The 21,335-nt window shown below is 46.3% G+C and overlaps 1 protein-coding gene across 1 annotated transcript in view; it reads right to left on the reverse strand.

The window, feature by feature from the left end:
* LOC130114569 (C-Jun-amino-terminal kinase-interacting protein 1-like) overlaps positions 1-21,335 on the reverse strand; it is a 33,357-nt gene that overhangs the window by 11,201 nt on the left and 821 nt on the right. Inside the window, exons 2-5 of the mRNA XM_056282431.1 lie at positions 15,158-15,233; positions 13,317-13,904; positions 11,869-12,494; positions 10,808-11,036 (exon numbers count right to left, since the gene is read on the reverse strand). Coding sequence (XP_056138406.1) covers positions 10,808-11,036; positions 11,869-12,494; positions 13,317-13,904; positions 15,158-15,233 — 1,519 coding nt within the window. The remainder of the gene's footprint in view (positions 1-10,807; positions 11,037-11,868; positions 12,495-13,316; positions 13,905-15,157; positions 15,234-21,335) is intronic.

Here is a 21,335-nt window from a genome sequence, read left to right on the forward strand (position 1 = left end):
TGACGTCATACTCATAGTAGCAAATGTAATGATCAACTACTAAAAAAATGTAGTGATTGGATGGCAGGGGCCCAAGTAAGTCTATGGCCAGGTCCTGCCAAGGGCCATCCAGTAATGGTGTCTGTTGTAATGGTTCAGGTGGGTTGGGTCTGGCCACTATCTGACAGCCATGGCAAATTTTACAGTATTTTTCACCTGCCCTATCCATGCCAGGCCACCACAACTTGGTGCTGAGATGTTGCTTAGTCCCAACAATCCTCAGATGTCCCTTATGTGCCAACACCAGGGCTCTTGCATGCAAAGTTGTGGGTAGCACAATACGTGTTCCATGAAGAACTAGGCACCCCACTACGCACAGCTCATTCACAATTACTGCATAGGGGGGTCCGCGGTGGTGTAGCGGTCTAAGCATCGGCTTTGTGTCGATGCAGTTGCCCACTGGGAACCGGGGTTCGCACCTTGGTCTCGTCAGATCCGACTATGGCCGGACTCAATGAAGCAGCAGTAATTGGCAACGCTGTCTTCGGGAGGGGGGCAGAGTCAGCTTGTGTTCGTCACATGAATGCATCTGTGTGTGTGTCAGAAAAAGCAGTGGTTCCGCCTAGATTCGCCTTGTCACCAAAGTGGCGAGGCGTCTCCTTTGAGACTGCCGGCCAGAGAGATGCAATTGGCGAACGCATCCAGTACAAGGGTGGGTGGTTGAACTAAAAAATAGGGATCGATTGGCCACTAAATTGGGAGAAAAAAAGGGAAAAATCAAAAATATATCATAAAAAAAAAAATTGCTGCATAGGTTTCACAGTTTCCAAAATGTCCAGTTGTGATTGCCTTCTGTACTTCAATTAGTTCTGGATCGGTTACAGAGGCCTCTTCCACCTCTTTAGTTGTGAGTGCGTTGGGGGTGGTGTTTATGGCTACAAATCTCACATAACTATCTGAGCCATGGGCGTGTCTCTCTTGCTTTGCTCTCTCTCTCAGCAGTCATGACAATGGGTCAGCAATGTTTTGTTTGCCCGGGATGTGTACCACTTTAAATTGTATGGCTGTAGCCTAAGTACCCACCTCTCTATGCGGGCACAGGGTTTGGATTGGGGCCCGTATACTATTTCTAATGGCATATGGTCAATTACCAACTCAAACCTTCGGCCATACACATAGGGATGTAGTCTCTCGCAAGCCCATACAAGAGCTAGGGCCTCTCTCTCTGTCTGAGAGTATTTCCTCTCACAGTCAGTTAAACTACGACTCACATAGCATATTGGCACTTCCTGTCTCTGTTGGTTCTGAACCAGTAATGCACCTAAACCTGCCGGACTGGCGTCCGGTATCATTTTGGTTGGTGCATCCGTGTCAAAATATGCTAAGGTGCCAGCTCTAGCCAGCTCCTCCTTAAGTGCCTTGAATGACCTTCTTTGTTGTGATCCAAATACGAACGGTGTGTCCTTTCTTGTTAAGCGACGCAGTGGCTCTGATAATGTTGCAAATTGTGGGATAAATCTGCTACTATACCTCACAAGTCCTAAGAAACTCCTCATCTGTGTGGCATTCTCTGGTTCTTGAGCATCTGCCAGCACTCACACCCTCTCTGCCGTTGGTCCGATGCCCTTTTCAGACAACAAAATTCCCATGAATATTAACCTGTCAATGTTGAATTGACACTTTTGCGGGTTCAGCGTCAGTCCCCTTTCCATCAGTCTGGCCATGACAGTGTGCAGGCATCTGTTGTGTGTTTCCCAGTCGGCTGCGTGCACGATGATGTCATCTGAGATGTTTTCAACACCTTCAATTCCAGCCAAGGCATTAGCTATTACGTGTTGGTACTGTTCGCTAGCTGAAGATACCCCAAATATTAGTCTTTTGTATCTGTACACACCGTTATGCACTGCAAAGGTGGGGAATTCTCTTGACTCAGGGGTCAGTTCAAGCTAGTGATAGCCCCATTTCAGGTCTAGCTTACTAAACACTGTCGAGCCATACATCCCTTGGAAGTATCTTGTCCACAGTGGGGATTGGATATCGCTCTCTCACTACGGCCTGGTTTGCAAGTCTCATGTAAAGACATAACCTTACATCATGGTCTGATTTTGGTACAATAACCACAGGGTTTACCCATGGGGTGAGGCCAGTTACCGGTTCAATAATGTCCATGTCCAATAATTGTTTTATTCTGGCCTCTACTGCCCCCCTTAGGTTGAATGACATACGCCTCAGCGGCTGGGCCACAGGTTTTACCTTCGGGTCTATGTACAGGTCTGTGAATGTTCTCATTCATCCAGGTCATGGTTATCCAAAGGAGTTAAATCAAGTGCAACTGGACTTGGTATACATCCGTGAAGACGTTTCGCCTCTCATCCAAGAGGCTTCCTCAGTTTGTGCCTTTCTGACTAGACCAAGCTAGTCTGACTGGCTGTTGATGAGACTCAGAATTTATCCTCTAGGAGTCGTTGTCAGAGCTATTGATATGCGTGGCTCTTTGTGATCCGATGTTTACCAACGCCCGTCGCTAACAAAGTCATAGATATGAGTGGCTCTTTTGTGTACCGATGTTTGGCCGCGCCCGTCGTTATCGGAGCTATTGATATGCGTGGTTCTCCTGTGCTCCGATGTCCAGCCGCGCCCGTCGCCATCAGAGCTATTGATTTGCATTTGTTTAGCAGCGACGGTCGTTGGGGGTGTTAGTTTCGGCTTCATTATTCAGTGGTCATGAGAGTCGTTGGAGCTGTTAGTGACCGACTGTTGTTCTTGGAGGCTAGGCTTCTTGAGTCTCCTGGGTAAAGATGAAAGGACGGCATTGTAAGTGGGAGATCGGTGGTGTCGCAGACCTCCTCCTCTGTTGAGGGATGGTTTTTCCAGCTTCGCATAGATGGCTTCCTTCACCCCTCTTTCAAACCATCTATCTTCTCTGTCCAAAATGTGTATGTTGCTGTCCTCGAAGGAGTGTGTCTTCTCCTTTAGGTGTAGATAGACTGCTGAGTCTTGTCCTGAGGAGTTTGGCCTTCTGTGTTGGGCCATCCGTTTGTGTAGTGGTTGTTTGGTTTCTCCTATGTATAGGTCAGTGCAATCCTCATTGCAGTGTACAGCATACATCAGATTGCTTTTTCGGGTGTGTGGTACACGGTATTTGTGATGAACCAGTCTTTGTAGGAGTGTGTTGCTGGGTTTGAAGTATACCGGGATGTGGTGTTTGTTTAAAATTCTCCTGAGTTTCTCAGAGACCCCAGAAACATACGGGATGACTGTGCTATTCCTTCTGTTCCTTTTCTCCTCGTCGCTCACCTGGTTGGTCTTTTTGGAACGTGTTGCAGTTTTCACACGTGTACAGGTTTATCTGTTTTGTGTTCAGCCGTCCTATTCCATGGAATACCTTTGGATACTGCTGTTTCGAGAGATCGTCTTGTGTCTACCACAGCTGAGACATCTGCGCCTATTTTTAAAACTCCAAGTTTCATGGCTGTCTCCCTTCCAAGTAGTGGCTCCCCATTGCCCTTAAACACAATGAACTCTTGTCTGCTCAGTTTTGCTACCTATTGTAATCTTACATGTAAAGGCTGACAGAGGTTGGCCAGACGAATAAGAAAATAACTTTCTCGCTGTCTTAGGGATATATGAATGACACTTAACTTTAACCACTCCCATGTGTTTTCATCAATAACATTACTGGTTGCAGGAGTCAATCAGCGGTTTCAGATTTACTCCTCCTACACTAAATGTAAGTAAGTCTCCCAGTCATGTAATTCCCATTAATCACAAATGCAAAATCATTGTTTTCCCTCTGCATTGTTCATACTGTGTTTCTTTATAGGCCCACCCTTTGTGTGGCACTTTTGAGAAATGAACCTTCCCACCGCACTTATGACACGTTTGTCCTCGCGCTGGACATTTCGGATCCTTGCCCGCGTGGTCTGTGTGTCCACATCTGTAACGTTTCCTTTGTTCGTTATCTCCATTTCCCTTTGGTTTCCTTGCCGCGCTTTTCACCCATTTCCCTCCATTTTGTGTAATGCGACGAATCTGTCTCCGCCTTCTCCGTGCATGACATGGCTGACATCTACTCCTCGACATTTTCAGTGAGGCTATTTGTAACGTGCGGGTGAGCGTTAGGCCTAGCCCTTCTTCTAGCAGTTTCCTCCGTACATATGTTTATGTACATCTACACAGGACAGCGTCTGTTATCTGATTATCAGAACCCCCCCCCCCAAAAAAAACCCCAGTCTCTGTCTGCCTGCCGCAAACGAGTGGACAATTGTACAGTCTCACCTGGCTTTTGGGACAGCTTGTGAAACGCCTGTCTGGCATAGACGCTAATTTGATTTGGGGTACGAAGTAGAGATTTAAAGCGCGAACTGTTTCAGTAGGCTATCTTATAAAGAATGACACACACACGAGTTGCTCAGTGCAGCCAAGTATCTTCAAAGTGATGTAACATGTTCCTGAGCGCGGGTCATGTGTATCTAAGGTAAACTAGTGGATAGCCGATGGCATCGATCTATCTAGACCCGTAACATCCTCCTTTTCCAAGTATAAACACATACACATGAAGTTAGTGCAAAATAAAATTACTTTCATATACGAACAACCAATAACAGTGCAACAGCAGTAAATCTCTTCATATCCCATACCAGTGTAATAACCACAGTAGCGTATGATAACATTTCTCCTCTTTCCCCCCTCTCTCCCACATAGCAACCATCAACATTATTCAGATTACATAGTGAGTTTCAGTGGAGGTTTAGACAGCCGTCCAACCCTTGTGTAAGTGTGTCCATCCGAACGCGGAGCGCCAACAGGAGTAGATGGCGCCTTGGGCATGGACCTGATGGGGCTCGGCTCGAACACAGCCTGAGGGGTCTCAATGACAGTTTCTGTAGCTGGATCCCCGTCCGGTGTGTGTGCCGCAGCGGGTTCAACAGGATCGTGCGCGGCTCGTGCAGCTGGCTCAGCCACTCTGAGATCGATCCTGTTACGACGGTACAGGGAGCCATCAATGTCCACAAGATAAGACCTCGGCGCAACCCTGCGGAGACAAGTTCCGACTCTCCAGCGGCCAGTGTTATCACCTGGCAGGGGCTTCATCCGTACGACTTCCCCAATTTCAAGTGCCGGCAATTCACGGGCAGATCTGTCATAGAAGGATTTGGCGAGTTGCTTCCTGTGGCGCAGCTTTTCAGTGACGCCCACGACAACAGCTGGTTCCAGGAGCTTGCTTGCCGCCGGGATGGACGTCTTCAACCGGCGGGACATGAGGCGTTGTGCTGGGCTGCTGCCCATGTTTTCCGTAGGTGTATTCCTCCAGTGAAGCACGGCTTTCCAGGGGTCTTCACCATCATGCGCGGCCTTACGCAGAAGATTTTTTACAATCTTCACGGCCGACTCGGCCTTGCCATTCGCTTTCGGGTGTCTGGGAGAGGAGGTCACGTGCTCAAATTCCCACTCAGAAGCGAACCGTGTGAACTGAGCTGTGAACTGAGGGCCGTTGTCTGTAATAACCTTCTCTGGCTGACCATGTCGGGCGAACTGTGCCTTACATCGCTTGATGACTGTCTCTGCAGACATGTCGGGTAGAAGCTCAATCTCCCAAAAATCGGAATAGTGGTCGACTATTAGGAGATAGTCTTTCTGTCTGAAGCTGAATAGGTCCATGCTCAAGACCTGCCATGGCCTGGCTGGTACTTCGTGAGAGAGCATGGTCTCCTTTTGCTGATTGTGGGCGTACACATTGCAGGTCGAGCAGCTGCTTACAAAGTCCTTTATCTCTGACTGCATGTTGGGCCAGTACAATGTCTCTTGAGCGTGTCGGTAGCATGCATCACCCCCTATGTGACTTGAATGTATGCGCGTCAACATTTCTGGGCGGAGTGACTTTGGGATGATGACTTTTTGCCCCCGGAACAGAACTCCGTTCTGCACACTGATTTCATCCCTGAAGGGCCAGTACTCCCTAGCGATGAGGGGCGCTTCCTCCTTTACATCTGGCCAGCCCACGAGAACAGTGTTCTTCAGTGCCTGTAAGCATTCATCTCTGTCGGTGTGTCGTCTGATCTGTTCCAGCCGCTGGTTAGTCACATTCAGGTACTCTGCCTGGTTCACGTGCTGTATGTCTTCCTGCTCTTGTTGCAGAGAGCAGATAGCGTGTCGCTGATATGCAGTCCCTCTGCCGGAGCATCCAGCCGTAGCTCTGCTGAGCGTGTCGCTTACGAACATCTCTGGGCCTGGTTTGTAGATTACCCTCAGGTCGTAGTTCTGCAGAGTTATGAGCATGCTCTGGAGTCTCTTGGGCGCATTGAGAAGTGGCTTGCTGAAAATAGAGATCAGAGGCTTATGGTCCGTCTCTGCTGTGATTGGGTCGCGGCCATATAGGTAATGGTGAAACCTCTGGCAGGCGAAGACGATACTGAGACACTCCTTCTCAATTTGTGCATAGTTTTTTTCGGTGGGGGTAAGAGCCCTCGAGGCAAATGCGATGGGCTGACCTTCCTGCATGAGACAACAACCGAGACCGCTCTGGCTGGCGTCGCTCTGGATTGCGATTGGCTTAGTTACATCATAGTAGCGCAGGACGGGCATGGCTGTCGCCAGCGCCTTAAGCTCATGAACCGCCGCCTCGTGCTTAGGCAGCCAGTGCCAGGGTGTGTCCTTGTCCAACAGGCGTCGCAACGGCTCGCAGACAGTAGATAGATGAGGCATGAACTTGGCTAAATAGTTAGCGAAGCCAATGAGACGCTGCACGCCCTTGGCATCTGTTGGGTTCGGCATGTCAATAATGGCTCTCACCTTCTCTGGATCGGGCTTCAGTCCAGCAGATGAGAGAATGTGGCCATGAAACTGCACCTCAGCCACCTTGAACTGCAACTTCTTCAGGCCGAGGCGAAGCTTGACCTCGCGGCAGCGTTCCATCAACGCCGCAAGCTTGACGTCGTGGTCGTCCCCAGCCTCCTTGTCTGTGTCCCCGCAGCCGACGACCAGGATATCGTCTGCAATGGGCTCAACGCCCTTCAGACCGGCGAGGAGCTCGTGCTGCTTGCGCTGATATACCTCGGGCGCCACCGATACTCCAAATGGTAGCTTGAGCCACCGCTTCCTCCCCCAGGGGGTCCAGAACGTGGTCATGAGGCTACTCTCATAGTCCAGTTTGCATTGCAGGAATGCATCCCGAGCGTCCACTAACGTGAAGACTCTGGCCTTGGGCAATTTATACAAAATGTCCTCCAAGGTAGGCATGATGTAGTGAGAGCGCTTTAGGGCTTTGTTCAATGGTTTAGGGTCAATGCATATTCTCAGCTTCTCCGGTTTTTTAACAATCACCATGTTGCTGATCCAATCTGTAGGATCTGTGACAGGCGCAAGGTGGCCGTCAGCCTCGTACTTGTCCAGCTGGGCTTTGACTGCTGCTTTCATTGCGATTGGGACATTGCGAGGGGCACTCTGTACTGCAGCAACACTAGGATCAAGGTCAAAATGGACCTCCCCAGGCACGGATTCCACAGGGGAGTTGAACACGTCACTGTATCTGTTGATAAGCTGTTCTTTAGTTAGGGCTCCTGGTTGTGTGTGTTCCATTTTGAGCACATCCTCTGGAATTGTGAAATGCATGAGCCCTAAGCGTTCACAGGTGGAGCCTGACAGAAGAGGATGTTGGCTGGTCCTCACTATTTCGAATGAGAGCTTGTGTGTTTGGCCTCTCACAGTACAGTCAGTCTCAAAGGTGCCCATAGAGCTCAGTGTTTCCCCCGAATACAGCTTCAGTCTGGTGTCACTCGGGCGGAGAGGTGTGTTTGGGGCCAGCCTTTTCTTGTCTTGAAAGCCCATTACATTGCAGGTGGCTCCAGAGTCCAGCTGACATTGTTGTGGCTTGTCGTGGAGTTTCAGAGTCACAAACCACTTCTTTCCTTTGGTGTGCACTGCGCCGATTGACTCAAACATGTACAGATCATCTGCATCATTACTATGCTCTGGGGGTTCTTCTGTGTATTCCACACAGTTTACCTTGCCCTCAGCATGCCCCTTTTTGCTCTTTAAGCACACTTTAGAAAAGTGATTAAGTGTCCCACATGACCTACATTGTTTCCCGAAGGCCGGGCAATGCTCTCTGCCCCTTGAATGCGAGCTGCCACAATATTTGCAATTGCCTGCATCTCCTGCTGTTCTGGGTGGATTGCTCTGTTTCCATTGGTTTTGTCTGGGTTGCCTAGCAACGGCATGCACTGCCTCCGGCTGCGGTGTTGTTGCAAACTCCATTGCTCTCATACGGATGTCAGTTTGCTCTGCTGCGCGACACATGTCAATAGCTGTGACCATGTTCAAATCCTTCTCTCTCAACAGCCTGCGCCTAACGGCCTCGCTTGCAACTCCCAGGACTATCTTATCATGGATCATTTCATCTTTCAACTGTCCATACTCACAGGTTGCTGCCCTCTCTCTCAGTCTCGTCACAAAGGTATCAAACGATTCTCCTTCCTCCTGCTTGCAACTCCCGAAAATGTACCTCTCGTATATTGTGTTTTTTGCTGGCTTGAAGTATTTCCCCAACTCTCTCAATATGGCGTCAGGATCCCCTTGATCATCTTCTGAGAGGTTCAGATTGTGGCGGTAAATATGCCTGCATTCACTTCCCATCACACTTCTTAGAGTAGCCGCTTGTATTTTCTTGTCCTTGCCAAGTATGCCCGTGACGAGGACGTAGTCTTCATATTCGGCCCGAAAAATGTCCCAATTGACACTCCAATCGCCTGTGAAGCTCATCGGGGACGGTGGTGGAATATTCACGTTAGCTGCCATTGTATGTGATGCTATCGGCGCCGGTAATGCTAGCGTTAGCTCCTCTGTGACAACGTCTTCAGCAGAAGTACTTTGCTCTGAATTGGAATCCTCCGACATGTGACCTACTCAGGCCTACAAACTTAAACATGCGAGCTAGTAAAATAAGAAATAAGTTCTCCGACTTCTGACACCATGTTTCAGTAGGCTATCTTATAAAGAATGACACACACACGAGTTGCTCAGTGCAGCCAAGTATCTTCAAAGTGATGTAACATGTTCCTGAGCGCGGGTCATGTGTATCTAAGGTAAACTAGTGGATAGCCGATGGCATCGATCTATCTAGACCCGTAACACGAACTGCCGCCGCAGAGTCCGCTGGCTGACCTGTGTTCGGTAAAGTCGAGAATATGTCCTGTACATCTGGTCCGGCTAAGTGTAACAGTAGAGCTCTTCTCCGCTGTCCCGTAGCAGCTGTAGAGTCGTCCTCAATAATGAGTCCCTTGCCGTCGGCATATAGCGCGAAAGACGTTGGCCACCTCGTTCACGTTGGACCCAACGCCGTCCTACCTACCTAAACTTGAATATCTACCTAACTAAACGAGCACGGTCGTTATCCTCGTCGCCAGTGTTGTGTCTGCCTGTCTTAATACATTCAATTAGACCGATAGACAGCGAATTAAATCATACAAGTAACACAGACATATTCAACTCTTTTGTCTTTATCAGAAGAATCCCGGCATACAATGCGTCTTCTCATGACGTCCTCACTACGGGTACGGACAGGTGTCACACTCTTAACCAATATATGACAGCTAGAACTTTTGTTTTCCCCGGTAGCTATCGGTAGCCATCGGTAACTACCCCCAGTAGTGGAAATGGCGGACGGCGGAACAGTCAAAGTGACAGTGAAACTCAACCCGGCAAGAGAAAAGAACCCCGCTGACAGAGGAGGCAAAGAAAGCGAAGAGGGAGAGTGATAGAAAAAGAGGTAAAATAAAACGAGTGAACTTCGGACGGGCATTCACTCGATGGCGCAAGCTCAGGTGTTGTATCGAACTGTTTCCCCGTAGCCAGATGAAAGCATTCGCATGGAAACAGGTAAGCTGTCGGTTACAATTAAGTTAAGGTAAGCGTTAGGTTAAGCTTAGGGTTAGATCAAGTTAGGTTAAAGTTAGGGTTAGGTTAAAGATAATCAAGCGTCCCGGTGTTGCATCGAACTCTGGCCAGGGGTAAACAGATCTCAACGGGGAAACAGAGTTTGATACAACATCTGGGACTAGAGAGGGTTCCAAACCGAAATTTAGTTGGCATTCTTTCTACTGGATCAGTAAGTAGCACAACCTGCCAACTTATTAATACTACTGGATATTTTACTCTGCCTTTATCATAGCTCTGAGATCAGGGTTTCTAGTTCAAATTGGGATTCTTATGGTTGTTTCTTGCTTTGGACAATAGCCAGGCTGCTAATAAACAGAAAGTGATCCAGTTGTCTTTGTGACAGCGATGCAAACAATAAAAACACTTTAGAAACGCTAGGAGAGGGGGGGAGTTGAAAAGTTGTCTACAGCTGCTTTAAATCACACATAAACCAAAGGCATATGTAAAGATAACACAAGAGTGAGGTCTGCACACTGAAATGCTCCCAATAATTATTTTATTTCTCTTAACTTGGCAGCACCGCCTCACTGTCTCATATTTGCCTGAGGAAGATCTGATAGATCCAAATGTTGCCACGTGAAGAGAAATAAAATAATAATTTGGAGCATTTCAGTGTGCAGCCCTCACTCTTTTGTACTATGTTTTGCTTCTTTTTTTTGTCTTGCACCTTAATATTTTTTTCTGGTTGTACGCACACTTGGTTCCTCTTCATATGTAGAGATAATCTCACTTCTTAATAAATACCTGGTTAGCCCCTTCTCCCAAGTAACTAGTTGGGACATGTGGATGAAAGACCAAATTTTGTTCCAGTACCTGTACTTAATAAAGGGACTGTATGTGGTTAGTCTCTCAATTTATGAAGTTTACTTAACAATTCCTTGAAGAAACTAACCGGTGGAACTGTATTGGCTGCTGTTGTTGACAAACAGGTTGAGGAACTTTCTGGTTCTTGGAGCGCCACCCCGTCCTCTGTTGGACTCCTCTTCCTCTGAGGTGGTTGTGGACATCACCTTGGGCCTCCTGTAGAATCTGGCTGCCTCCTCTCTCTTCCTCTTCTCCTCTGCTCTTCTCCTCTCTTGGGGCAGGAAACAAGGAAGGGTCAGATTGCTGACTGCAAAAAACTAGGAGGACAGAACTCATAGGCTCAGGATACAAATAATGGTCAAAATAATGGAATCAGAGAAAACAAATCCAAACAGATTTATATCATCTATTGGTGGCATAAGTGAAAATTCAAACATGTAAAGAACTACAAATTGGCAGTGCAACTGACCTCATTCCATAGAAGTTATGAGTATACTCCTTACAAACATGCTGTTGCTACTATCATTGCTTGGGCCAATCCTTTCATTGTTTGAAGTTGGGAATATTGCTGTCATTATTTATAGACCAACTTCTAAATTTTCTGTACTGAACAGAGAGGCGCCTCGCAAAAAATGGGTACTCTCTTAACATTGGGCCATCATGACAGCCGCTTTGAGAACAAGTCTTATTGTATCTCATATTAAAACCATCTTTGTAAAGCAATTATCACTGCTGACCAAATATCTCTAAAACAAAGATTACTTGGAAGAGAATTTTTAATTCAAGTTATGTTGTGATTTGAATAATTTTCCAGTCCAGTGAACTCACTCGGATGATCTCAGCAATGTTTTCTGTCAGTAAAGAAGTGCTCTAAGGATCTGCACTTTGACCTCTTATACTCTCGATTAACACGCTCAAATGCAAATCTATATTGATGATATGATCATTTACTTTTGTGTTACAGAGCTTGCTACAGAGCTTGCAAATATGCTAAATTAGGACTACCTTACATGACTTGTAACTTGTAATGAATATAAACAAAACAAACAATAATCAGTCAATGTGAGCGTTATTTGTTCTGCCTGTCCATTATTTAAAAAAAAACTTTAAAAATTCAACAAGAGCACATTCCACAGTCTATTTTGTAACTGCGTCTTTCCTTTTACCTTGCCTCATTTCCTCATCTCTCATCTTCATATCCTCTTCATACTCTGGATCTTCCTCCTCATTGGCTGACTGGTAGACAGTCTCTGTATCACTGTCGTCATCCCGCTTGTTGTAGTTGTGGTAACAGTCCTTGAGTTTGACCAGCTCCAACTCATAATGTTCATCAACCACCAGAGTGTATTTAAGAGAGTCGTAATTAAATCCCGCTGCAGCTTCACTGGTTGGTGCCGTGAAAGTGGCCAGAGAACCTCCCTTTGGGACAGAGTTGGCGCAGTGCACCTCAGATTTATTATCCTCATCTGGTCCTCCTTTTCCTCCTCCTCCTCTTGAATCGACCTGTCTCCCATCTGACCCAGTGCAGCATGTCTTGCTGTTGTCATTGGCTTCAAGGCAGTGGGCCGTAGCTTTCTGGCTGTTCATGGCGGGAGTTGGATCCCCCTCCCCCTCTTCCTCACTGATGTCAGGGTTGGTCTTGTTAGAAAAGGAGGGGTGCAGGGGTCCAGGTGGAGGACCCTCTGTGTCTGAACTGAGTGACATTCTGTTGGATCCCCCTTCACTGCTGGACTGGGACATTGGCGGACAATTCTGGGTCCTGTCATTGTTTTGATCTATGGAACGAGAAAACAAGGGAGGATGGTCAGAATGGAAAGAGCACAAAATGACACAGATTCAGACTATTAGGAGCAGAAACAAAGAGGCTTCAGACTGTAAGGAGAAGAAAGCAAGGAGCGGTCGGTCTTAATACAAGCAGAAATTTGGGTTATAATGGCAGATATTCAGAAAAAAAATCCTCCAAATTATAATACGGATATTGAAACTGAAAAATTACACTGGCAGTTGAAAAACATCAAGTGGATAAAGAAATCTTTGAGCAACTAAAAACCAGCAATTTATGGCAAAACATTTACAATGTTCATCCTAGCTATTTAGAATTAATTGCGTAAATTATGTTTTTATGCTTTGTCAGATTTCCAATGTCCGGCTCATCAATGCCCATTAATTCTACAGCATATTATGGTCCCACATTGAGGACATTTTCTGTGTACAGTTGAACGGATTGTGATGAAGTATGTCCACATCCATAATACAGTTTTGTAACACTTAAGACTCCGTCCAAAGCAGTGCTAGATAGCCACATTGCAAGCATTTATAATCCACAAATTCAAGATGAAAGCTGCTATTCAAAACATTTCTGATTATGTAAGACATCTCATGCTACCGAACAGCATAGTATGTATATTAGGAGGTAATAGTTATTGTTAGTGGAAAGGCATTAGCATGATAAAGTGGTATCTCAGGTTGCCACAAACTTCCTACTCATAACACCAACATGCTACCTAAAGGATGTGTAACTGTATACAACCTGTTCCCAAAGTAAAAAATAAATTAAAAAAAAGTCAGATAAATGAACAGAGGCCCCAGCTGATTACCTTGGTCTTGAGTCCTCTCCTGCTTTTTGGGCACTACAGGTGTGCGTGGGACCACCATGGCAGTCAAATAAATGTTCGGGTTCTGGAGGGGGGCATTCGGCTTATCTCGGCCTCCCCTGCTGCCCCCTCTAGCACCCACCTTTCCTTTCCCCATATCCCCACGGGATTTTGGTCCGTTTGTTTCTCGATACTTCTGATTCCTGCCTCTCTCTCGCTCCTTCCCGCTGGACTCCTCACACAGCCTGCCTCCCCTTCTCTCTTCCTTCACCCCCACCCCTCCATCCCTCCCCCGGCTTTCCCCCATGGTTTTCTCCCTCATCGCCACCGCCTCTCTCCCAGTGGCACCGCCTCCTCTCCCGCCCCCTCGCCGCTGGAACCGCATCCCGCGAGTGGAGTGCGTGGGTGCAGTACCCATCATCTGTTTTTCCCTTGGTCGCGTGTGTGTGTCTGTGGTGGCGGCGGCATGAGAGTGTGTGTTGGTTTTGCCTCCTGCTCCCTTGGCTGTTGGTGGTTTAGGGGCTGGACGCTTGGTCTTTAGTTGGACTTTGTCCTCTCCTTTCTGCTGGGCACCTGATGGGGTTGAATCGCCTTACAGCACGTGCAACACACACACACACACACACACACACACACACACACACACACACACACACACACACACACACACGCACACCCACACAACCAAAAACATAGCACGATACAGAGCACAAAGATACAAAGACGGGCACATGTGCACATGCATACAGTACATGCATGCCAACACAAACACACACACACACACACACACACACACACATAGAGAAACAAACAAAGGCAGCAGATTATTTATTAAGCAATCAGAAGGTGAGTATGGATTATGAAGGTGCAGTAAGCAGTTGATCCTGGGCAGGAGTTGTGTGTTACTTGAGTCTTAAAGGGAAAATACAAACACAATCAACACAAAGTTTTACCTAAGAGAAACATTTTCACCACGAGACAAACCTCCATCGGAGTTTGAGCGGAGTGGGGAACCTCTTAAAGTATTAGGCCCCTATGCTTGCAGTTGTTGCTTTATGAATGCAGAGGGGCCAATTTTAGTCACCAGACTAAACAAACTACTCAATATGGCTGTACACTCAAAAATGAAGTTATCCTCCATGCAAACTTATTTCAAATTTGACTTTTTTTTTTAACTCCTTTTCCTCCCAATTGTATCCGGCCAGTTACCCCACTCTTCTGAGCTGTCCCGGTCGTTGCTCCACCCCCTCTGCCAATCCGGGGAGGGCTGCACACCACCACATGCCTCCTCCGATACATGGGGAGTTGCCAGCTGCTTCTTTTCACCTGACAGTGATGAGTTTCGCCAGGGGGATGTAGCACGTGGGAGGATCACGCTATCCCCCCCTCCCCTGAACAGGCACCCCGACTGACCAGAGGAGGCCCTAGTGCAGCGACCAGGACACATACCCACATCCGGCTTCCTATCCGCAGACACGGCCAATTGTGTCTGTAGGGATGCCCGACCAAGCCGGAGGCAACACGAGGATTCGAACTGGTGATCCCCGTGTAGGGAGGCAACGGAATAGACCGCTACGCTACCCGGACGCCCCGACATCAATATTTTGTAACAATGGGAAATGCAATGTATTTGCCAGCGGTCTAGGCTGCATTAATTTGGACCATACTATTGTCATCAGCAGATTCTGTGTTTGCAAAGAGGCCTACCTTAACATCCTGTAGCATACAGGCGCTGTCGTAACCAGACATGTTTCACCAGACATTGTGAGTTTATAAGATGGCTTTGCAAGCCCTGCTCAGTCTAACGTACATTCTGTGATGTTTTTATTGACTCTTATACACACCAGTAATGTGAGGCGAGGAAGAGCGGGAATCCTTCCAGCTGTCCTTCTTTTCCAGAGAGTTATTGTTGATGGTGTCCTGGACAGATGGGGGTACAGAGGCAATGGTGGGGTAATAATTCAGAGTGTCAGTTTACAAGCAATACTCTATTGGATTATCTCACAGACAGAAACACACACACACACACACACACACACACACACACACACACACACACACACACACACACACACACCTCGGTTTTTATATTTTATAAAGCACTGATCGGATGTCTCCAAGATCCCTAAAGTATGTCATTCATTTTGTAGTTTTCTTACAAACCATGGGGAAATTGCAATTTCTTTTTGGTACATTTATACACTGACACACTTGTATGCACAAACACACATGCACACATGCGGCGAAGCATGTATATGTTGTATGTCTCCTAATCATACTAAACTAATGTTCCTCTGTCTACCCACTGTCTGGTTATTCTTAACTGTTACTGCCAGTTAAAGCAATCACATGCTGTACACATAAAAAAAAGAGGACCATCGATTCTTCAAAATCTATTATTCTCCATCCCGCATCACTCTCGCCTCCTCTATCTCATTCACTCAGCAGTGATGACGTCATTGCCAGGAAGAGGAGGGAATGCTGCCTGACCTACAGCAGGAAGTGGCAGTTCAACACAACATCACACCAAGCACACAGAGCGCTGAGTCACTCACTGGCATCCCATGATGCAGCTGGAATCCCTGCTGCACACCCTGCTCTGTTACTATGGTTACTGAGAGGGGAGGGAGATGGGGAAAGGGAAAGAGAGCACGAGACAGAAGCCTTTAAAAGGAGAGGAAGAGCCTGGAGAAAGTTAATTTAGAGAAGACAGAGGTAAAGAGAGCGATCCCGTAGGCAGCAGAAGAAAGACAGAAAGAGAAGGAGACAGAGAGAGAGAGATCAAAGTAGTTCAGTACGAGGTGCAACAAACTATAAAGATTTGTGCTGCGGTTAAAAATCTGATCTGGGCTGGATTCAGTTTTTCATTCTGTGCGGCATCCTGTAGCCTAAGTCTGGCTTGTTACCTGTACTTCATGTCATCTTTTCTCCTCTTTCCCTCCCTTTTCACTCATTTCGTTGTTCTCTGCCCTTCTTGATGTCAAACTGCTATTCTCTATCACCCCCCACTTCTCTCTCTCTCTCTCTCTGTTCTACACGGTACACAGGCATGCAGGCACAAGGCTGACATTTCAGCAAGGGTATGGCATTCATGAAACTGATTTTTTTGAATCACGAAGCATACATGTCTACAGAGAAGAGCAGATGGCACATGTGTGTGAGTAATCCTGTGGGGTCGGGGACCATATGGTTGAGCCAACACTGCAGTAGAACACCAGGTACACAGATGGGCAGTAGGGAAGCCTCTTAGTACCCATACTGGTTTTGTATGTCTCTCTGGTTTTGTGTACTCGTCTGACCAAACAACCGACAGCCGAAATCAACCGATCGACTGACAGATCACCCCAACCAATTTACCAACGCTCCATTGATACAATAACTATGGACCAACCAAACAGATTATCAACTGGTAAAACTGCCTACCTTTCATCCCACCTACCAGCCCACATACCTATCTACCCACCAACAGAACTTTCTTATCAGCCTGTCTATCTTTCTGTCTATTAGATGATGGGATCCAAATCAAATTGTGTTGTCCATCCATCCATCCATCCATTATCCAAACTTATCCTGCTCTCAGGGTCGCAGGGATGCTGGAGCCTATCCCAGCAGTCATTGGGCAGCAGGCGGGGAGACACCCTGGACAGGGCACCAGGCCATCACAGGGCAAAAAAATTATGTTGTCATTCATGTAAATGAACCTTATCTACAACCGTTTCATAATCAAATGAACACAAAAGCATGTTGATTTAAAGATGAATTTACCTCGGTCCTGTTATCATAAAAGGCACACTCAATATCATGACCACATGTGCACACACACACCCAGGGTCACCCATGGGGGGGGCTTTCTGGGGGGCATGGAGGCCAGCAATAATCATGTTCATCCTAAATATAAGCAATGATAATGGCAACACTTGCCGTTGAGTGTGAACTGGCTAAACAAATGGACTTTAAAGACATTATAAAGGACTTTGCATCCAGTAAGACAAGGGAGATGGCTGTTTAAAGACATAAAGATGAAGCCATGAGGTAAGAAATTGCATTTTTTTATTAAGAAATGTGTGGTGTAAGTGTAGCAGATCTTTGTTGACTTTAGTGTGTTTAAGTGTGTCAAAGAGTTTTATTATGGTGTGTGTGTGTGTGTGTGTGTGTGTGTGTGTGTGTGTGTGTGTGTGTGTGTGTGTGTGTGTGTGTGTGTGTGTGTGTGTGTGTGTGTGTGCCTCTGTAGCCCCTGTTACTGGGTAAGTCCCTCTCAGTTTATATCTATATGTTTAATAGGAGAGAGAGAGAAAGAGAGAGCACGTGCACACGTTGATATAAGTAAAGCAGATTGGGGGTGGGGGGCATTCGCTGGACCTTTTCAGGGCCCAGCCATTTCTCTGGGTGGGCCTGCATAAACCCATACAAATAAACAGCGTCATTATGCTTAATAGACATGCTACCTTTGTAGCCCTCATGCTACTCACTAATTTAAGACCAAATGGAGAGGGACAGACGGACAGACTTTACACAGTGAGTCGGGGCTTACAGTCCATTCATGTTAAATGGTAGTGAGTGGTGTAAATCTAATCCAATTCCTGATGTAAACCAATCTAGTAAGGGAAGTTACTGGGGATAAATCTTGTAGTTCTGATTATGAATAGTGTAAGTATGAGGAAAGTAGCGACGCTTTCACTTATCACAGCTCACCAACCAGAGGAGCGCTGTGGCCAAACTGGAGTTTGTGACTTCAGAGAATGGACAGTGTTGAAATTAGAGGCTGAATATGGTCAGTGGGAGTTTTCCTATCCTGGCTTAGCTCTGTTAATGACATTACACCCTGCTTGTTTTTATTTTCTTCACTGGTAGGTACTAAAGTGGTAGGCCTGGTGAAAAGTGTCCCACCGTGCATCTATTTTGCACTAGGTCTTTACTGTATCAGCCTCCACTTCTTGTTCTTTCTCAGATGTGGAGTGATGAGAAAACAAAGAAAGATCACTCATCATCAAAACAGGATTGATTCAGTGCTGCCTCCATTAAAAACAACTTAGTTTCAATCAGATGTAACAACACCAAACAGATGTAACATACTTTCTGAACACTTGGAAAAAAAAACCCCATGTGAAATGCTTATCTTGTATTTGTAATGAAAGTGGAGTGCATATTAATACTCAAACTAAAAAAAAAACAGATTTAAAACTAAACAAGGAGTTACTGAACGCTATGACTACTAGCCCGACATTCAAAACGGTGCAAAACTCAGTATGTGTGAATACTGTACAGTTGTGATACACAACTTACGATGGCCCTCTAAAGGCCATAGGTGAATTTGTTGGCTTTTCCACTCACTACAGAGCCAACCAATTTTCCCTCAGTCCCTTCATTTCTTTGTCTAGTTCTGCTTCGACCTTTTATCCTGTGAGTTATTTCATAGGCGCTTCACGTAAATAACTTGCCATCTAACTTGGCTAATAAAACAGCTTCTGGCCCCGGAAATAACGGGAACTCTCCGTCTCAGTAGGTTTTCCATTTTCTTTGCGACTGTTTGGCCAAACTGAAGGAATGATTCTGTGTCAGCTCCTTGAAAGATGGGTTTCACTGTACTTGATGGTCTACAGCTGAACGATCTGTGATAAGCAGTGGCGAGACTCAGCCCGTTCTTTGGAGTAATTCAATAAATCTTCATTACAGCAATGAAACATATTGACAACGGCATCTAAATTTCTTCACAGAGCCTGGCTACCGCAGTTATTGGCTTCGGTATGTTGCACTGAAAATCTGTTGGTAATACTTTGATTGGATCAAATATTGACTTTCAGTAAAATGGTACATTAGGAAAACAGGTTGGCAACAAAACAGGGTCAATTCAGTCAAATGAGCCTCAAACACAGATCCACGGCATAAAGGACGGGGCTGTAAATAAAACGTCACAGCAGTAGATCAGGTATTATTTTCTCCCCCAGTTTACCCTATAATATCTATTTGAGAGGGGGAATGTGCTATATCCTTGGTTGTAATGCGGATGAAATTGTTCCTACTTTTTTTTTGGTGATTCCCCCCCCCCCCCATTTTCTCCCCAGTTGTATCCAGCCAAATACCCCACTCTTCCAAGCCATCCCGGTCATTGCTCCACCCCTTCTGCTTATCTGGAGAGGGCTGCAGACTACCACATGCCTACATGTGGAGTCTCCAGCCGCTTCTTTTCACCTGACAGTGAGGAGTTTCACCAGGGGGATGTGGCGTGTGGGAAGATCATGCTACCCCCCCCCTCGTTTCCCCTCCCCCCCGGACAGCGCCCCGACCAACCAGAGGAGGTGCTAGTGCAGCGACCAGGACACACACCCACATCCAGCTTCTCACCCGCAGTCACTGCCAATTGCGTCTGTCGGGACGCCCGACCAAGCCGGAGGTAACACGGGGACTCCAACCAGCGATCCCCTGTGTTGGTAGACAACGGAATGGACTGCTATGCCACCCGGACCCCCAAAATTGTTCCTTTTCTCTATTGGATGTTTCATCCAAGTTTTTGGCCATTGAGGTCAAAGGTTGACTTGGCCATAAATATTTTGAAATCTAATGAACAAAAGTTTCAACGTGACATGTTTTGGTCTGATGTTTTCCTGACCTGAACAGAAAGATCCCGAGGTGTGTCCATACACACACACAACAATTTATTCATGAACAAATTTGTTCACATGCTGGTCAGTGAGCATTTGTGCTTTGCAGAAATAACCCATCCACCCAGAGGTACGGCACATCTAGAAACAGTCTGAATAGTATCAAACATCTGTACCTCCTCTGCTTGGGGGCAGCAAAAAAGTCACTTTAAAATGCACGTTCCTGCCAAATCAAATGTCATAAGAGCTGGTCCCGGCGAACTGAATATTTGTCTTTGTCATAAGCCTCCTCCAACGTCACTCCATAGATAGTGATGGTAAGTCCACCACAGTCTGCTCACGCACAACTCCATTTCATAAGGGTCTCTACAAAGTCTGGAAGTTAAAAATGTTCCATTTTATTTTATGGCCTGCATATTTAGCGGTCCTGTACCCAGCAGACATGTTAGAGATGCTCTGAATCAGTGTGTATGTCATGTTCTGTTCCCCACCAATACCCAGCAACCCTTGCACAGCCATTGAAGAAGAGCAGAAACCACAACCGGTAAACTGAATGACCTTATGCACAGGTGTGTGTCTGTGAATGAGGCAAACTGTGGTCACACAAGATGCCGACTTGTTTTCTATCCCACAAATGTGTTATTAAAGTATCTGTGACCAAAAGATCCATAGCTACATTAGCAGTCATTTGAAATTCATGTGCTAGAAACACATTAATTCATTTTAGTCTGATTCATCTACCTACACAACGAATCATAGGGGAGTTGGGGGGATGAGTGTTGAGCTTGGTAATATAGCCAAGATAAATAATGGGTTTCAAATAGGCGTTTGCTCAGACACGCTACTGTTCATGCACCTCAAACAGAAATTCAACATCCAGACTTTATTTTTTCCCATTGTTCTTTAATTGGTAGAACAACAGCTGAGTAATGAAGACTATTTGTTCATCACAAGAGGGTTCTTGGCTCAATATGGACACTTCTAAACGTAGTTTGCATGTTCTCTCTGTGCTTGTGTGGGTACCTCGGTTATCTCCCACAGCACAATGATGTGTGGATTAGATGACTTTTGTGACACTAAATCGCTCATAGGCGTGACTGGGAGTGAGAAGGTGACTGTATGTCTTAAAATAGACTGACACTCTTTTCTCAGTGTCTTTCTGCCTTGTGCCCAATGACCATCCCAATGTGACAGGGTCAAGACCCCTCTGACCCTGAACTGGAATTAGCTGGTACAGAGAACGGATGTTCCTTAATGGGCAAAAACACAATGGTGGCCAGAAGCAGGAGCTAGGAGGGCTCAGTGTTTTGCTAGATGGCACTCATAAGGGATGGAATGGGATTTTTGTGTGTGGAAATCTGTAAACATTTGCCAAAAGGCCTTTACACAGACCTCAAATTTTATCATTCTGCATAATGCTGAT

Source organism: Lampris incognitus, chromosome 6 (genome assembly GCF_029633865.1).
Source record: "Lampris incognitus isolate fLamInc1 chromosome 6, fLamInc1.hap2, whole genome shotgun sequence".
NCBI classification, from domain to species: domain Eukaryota; kingdom Metazoa; phylum Chordata; class Actinopteri; order Lampriformes; family Lampridae; genus Lampris; species Lampris incognitus.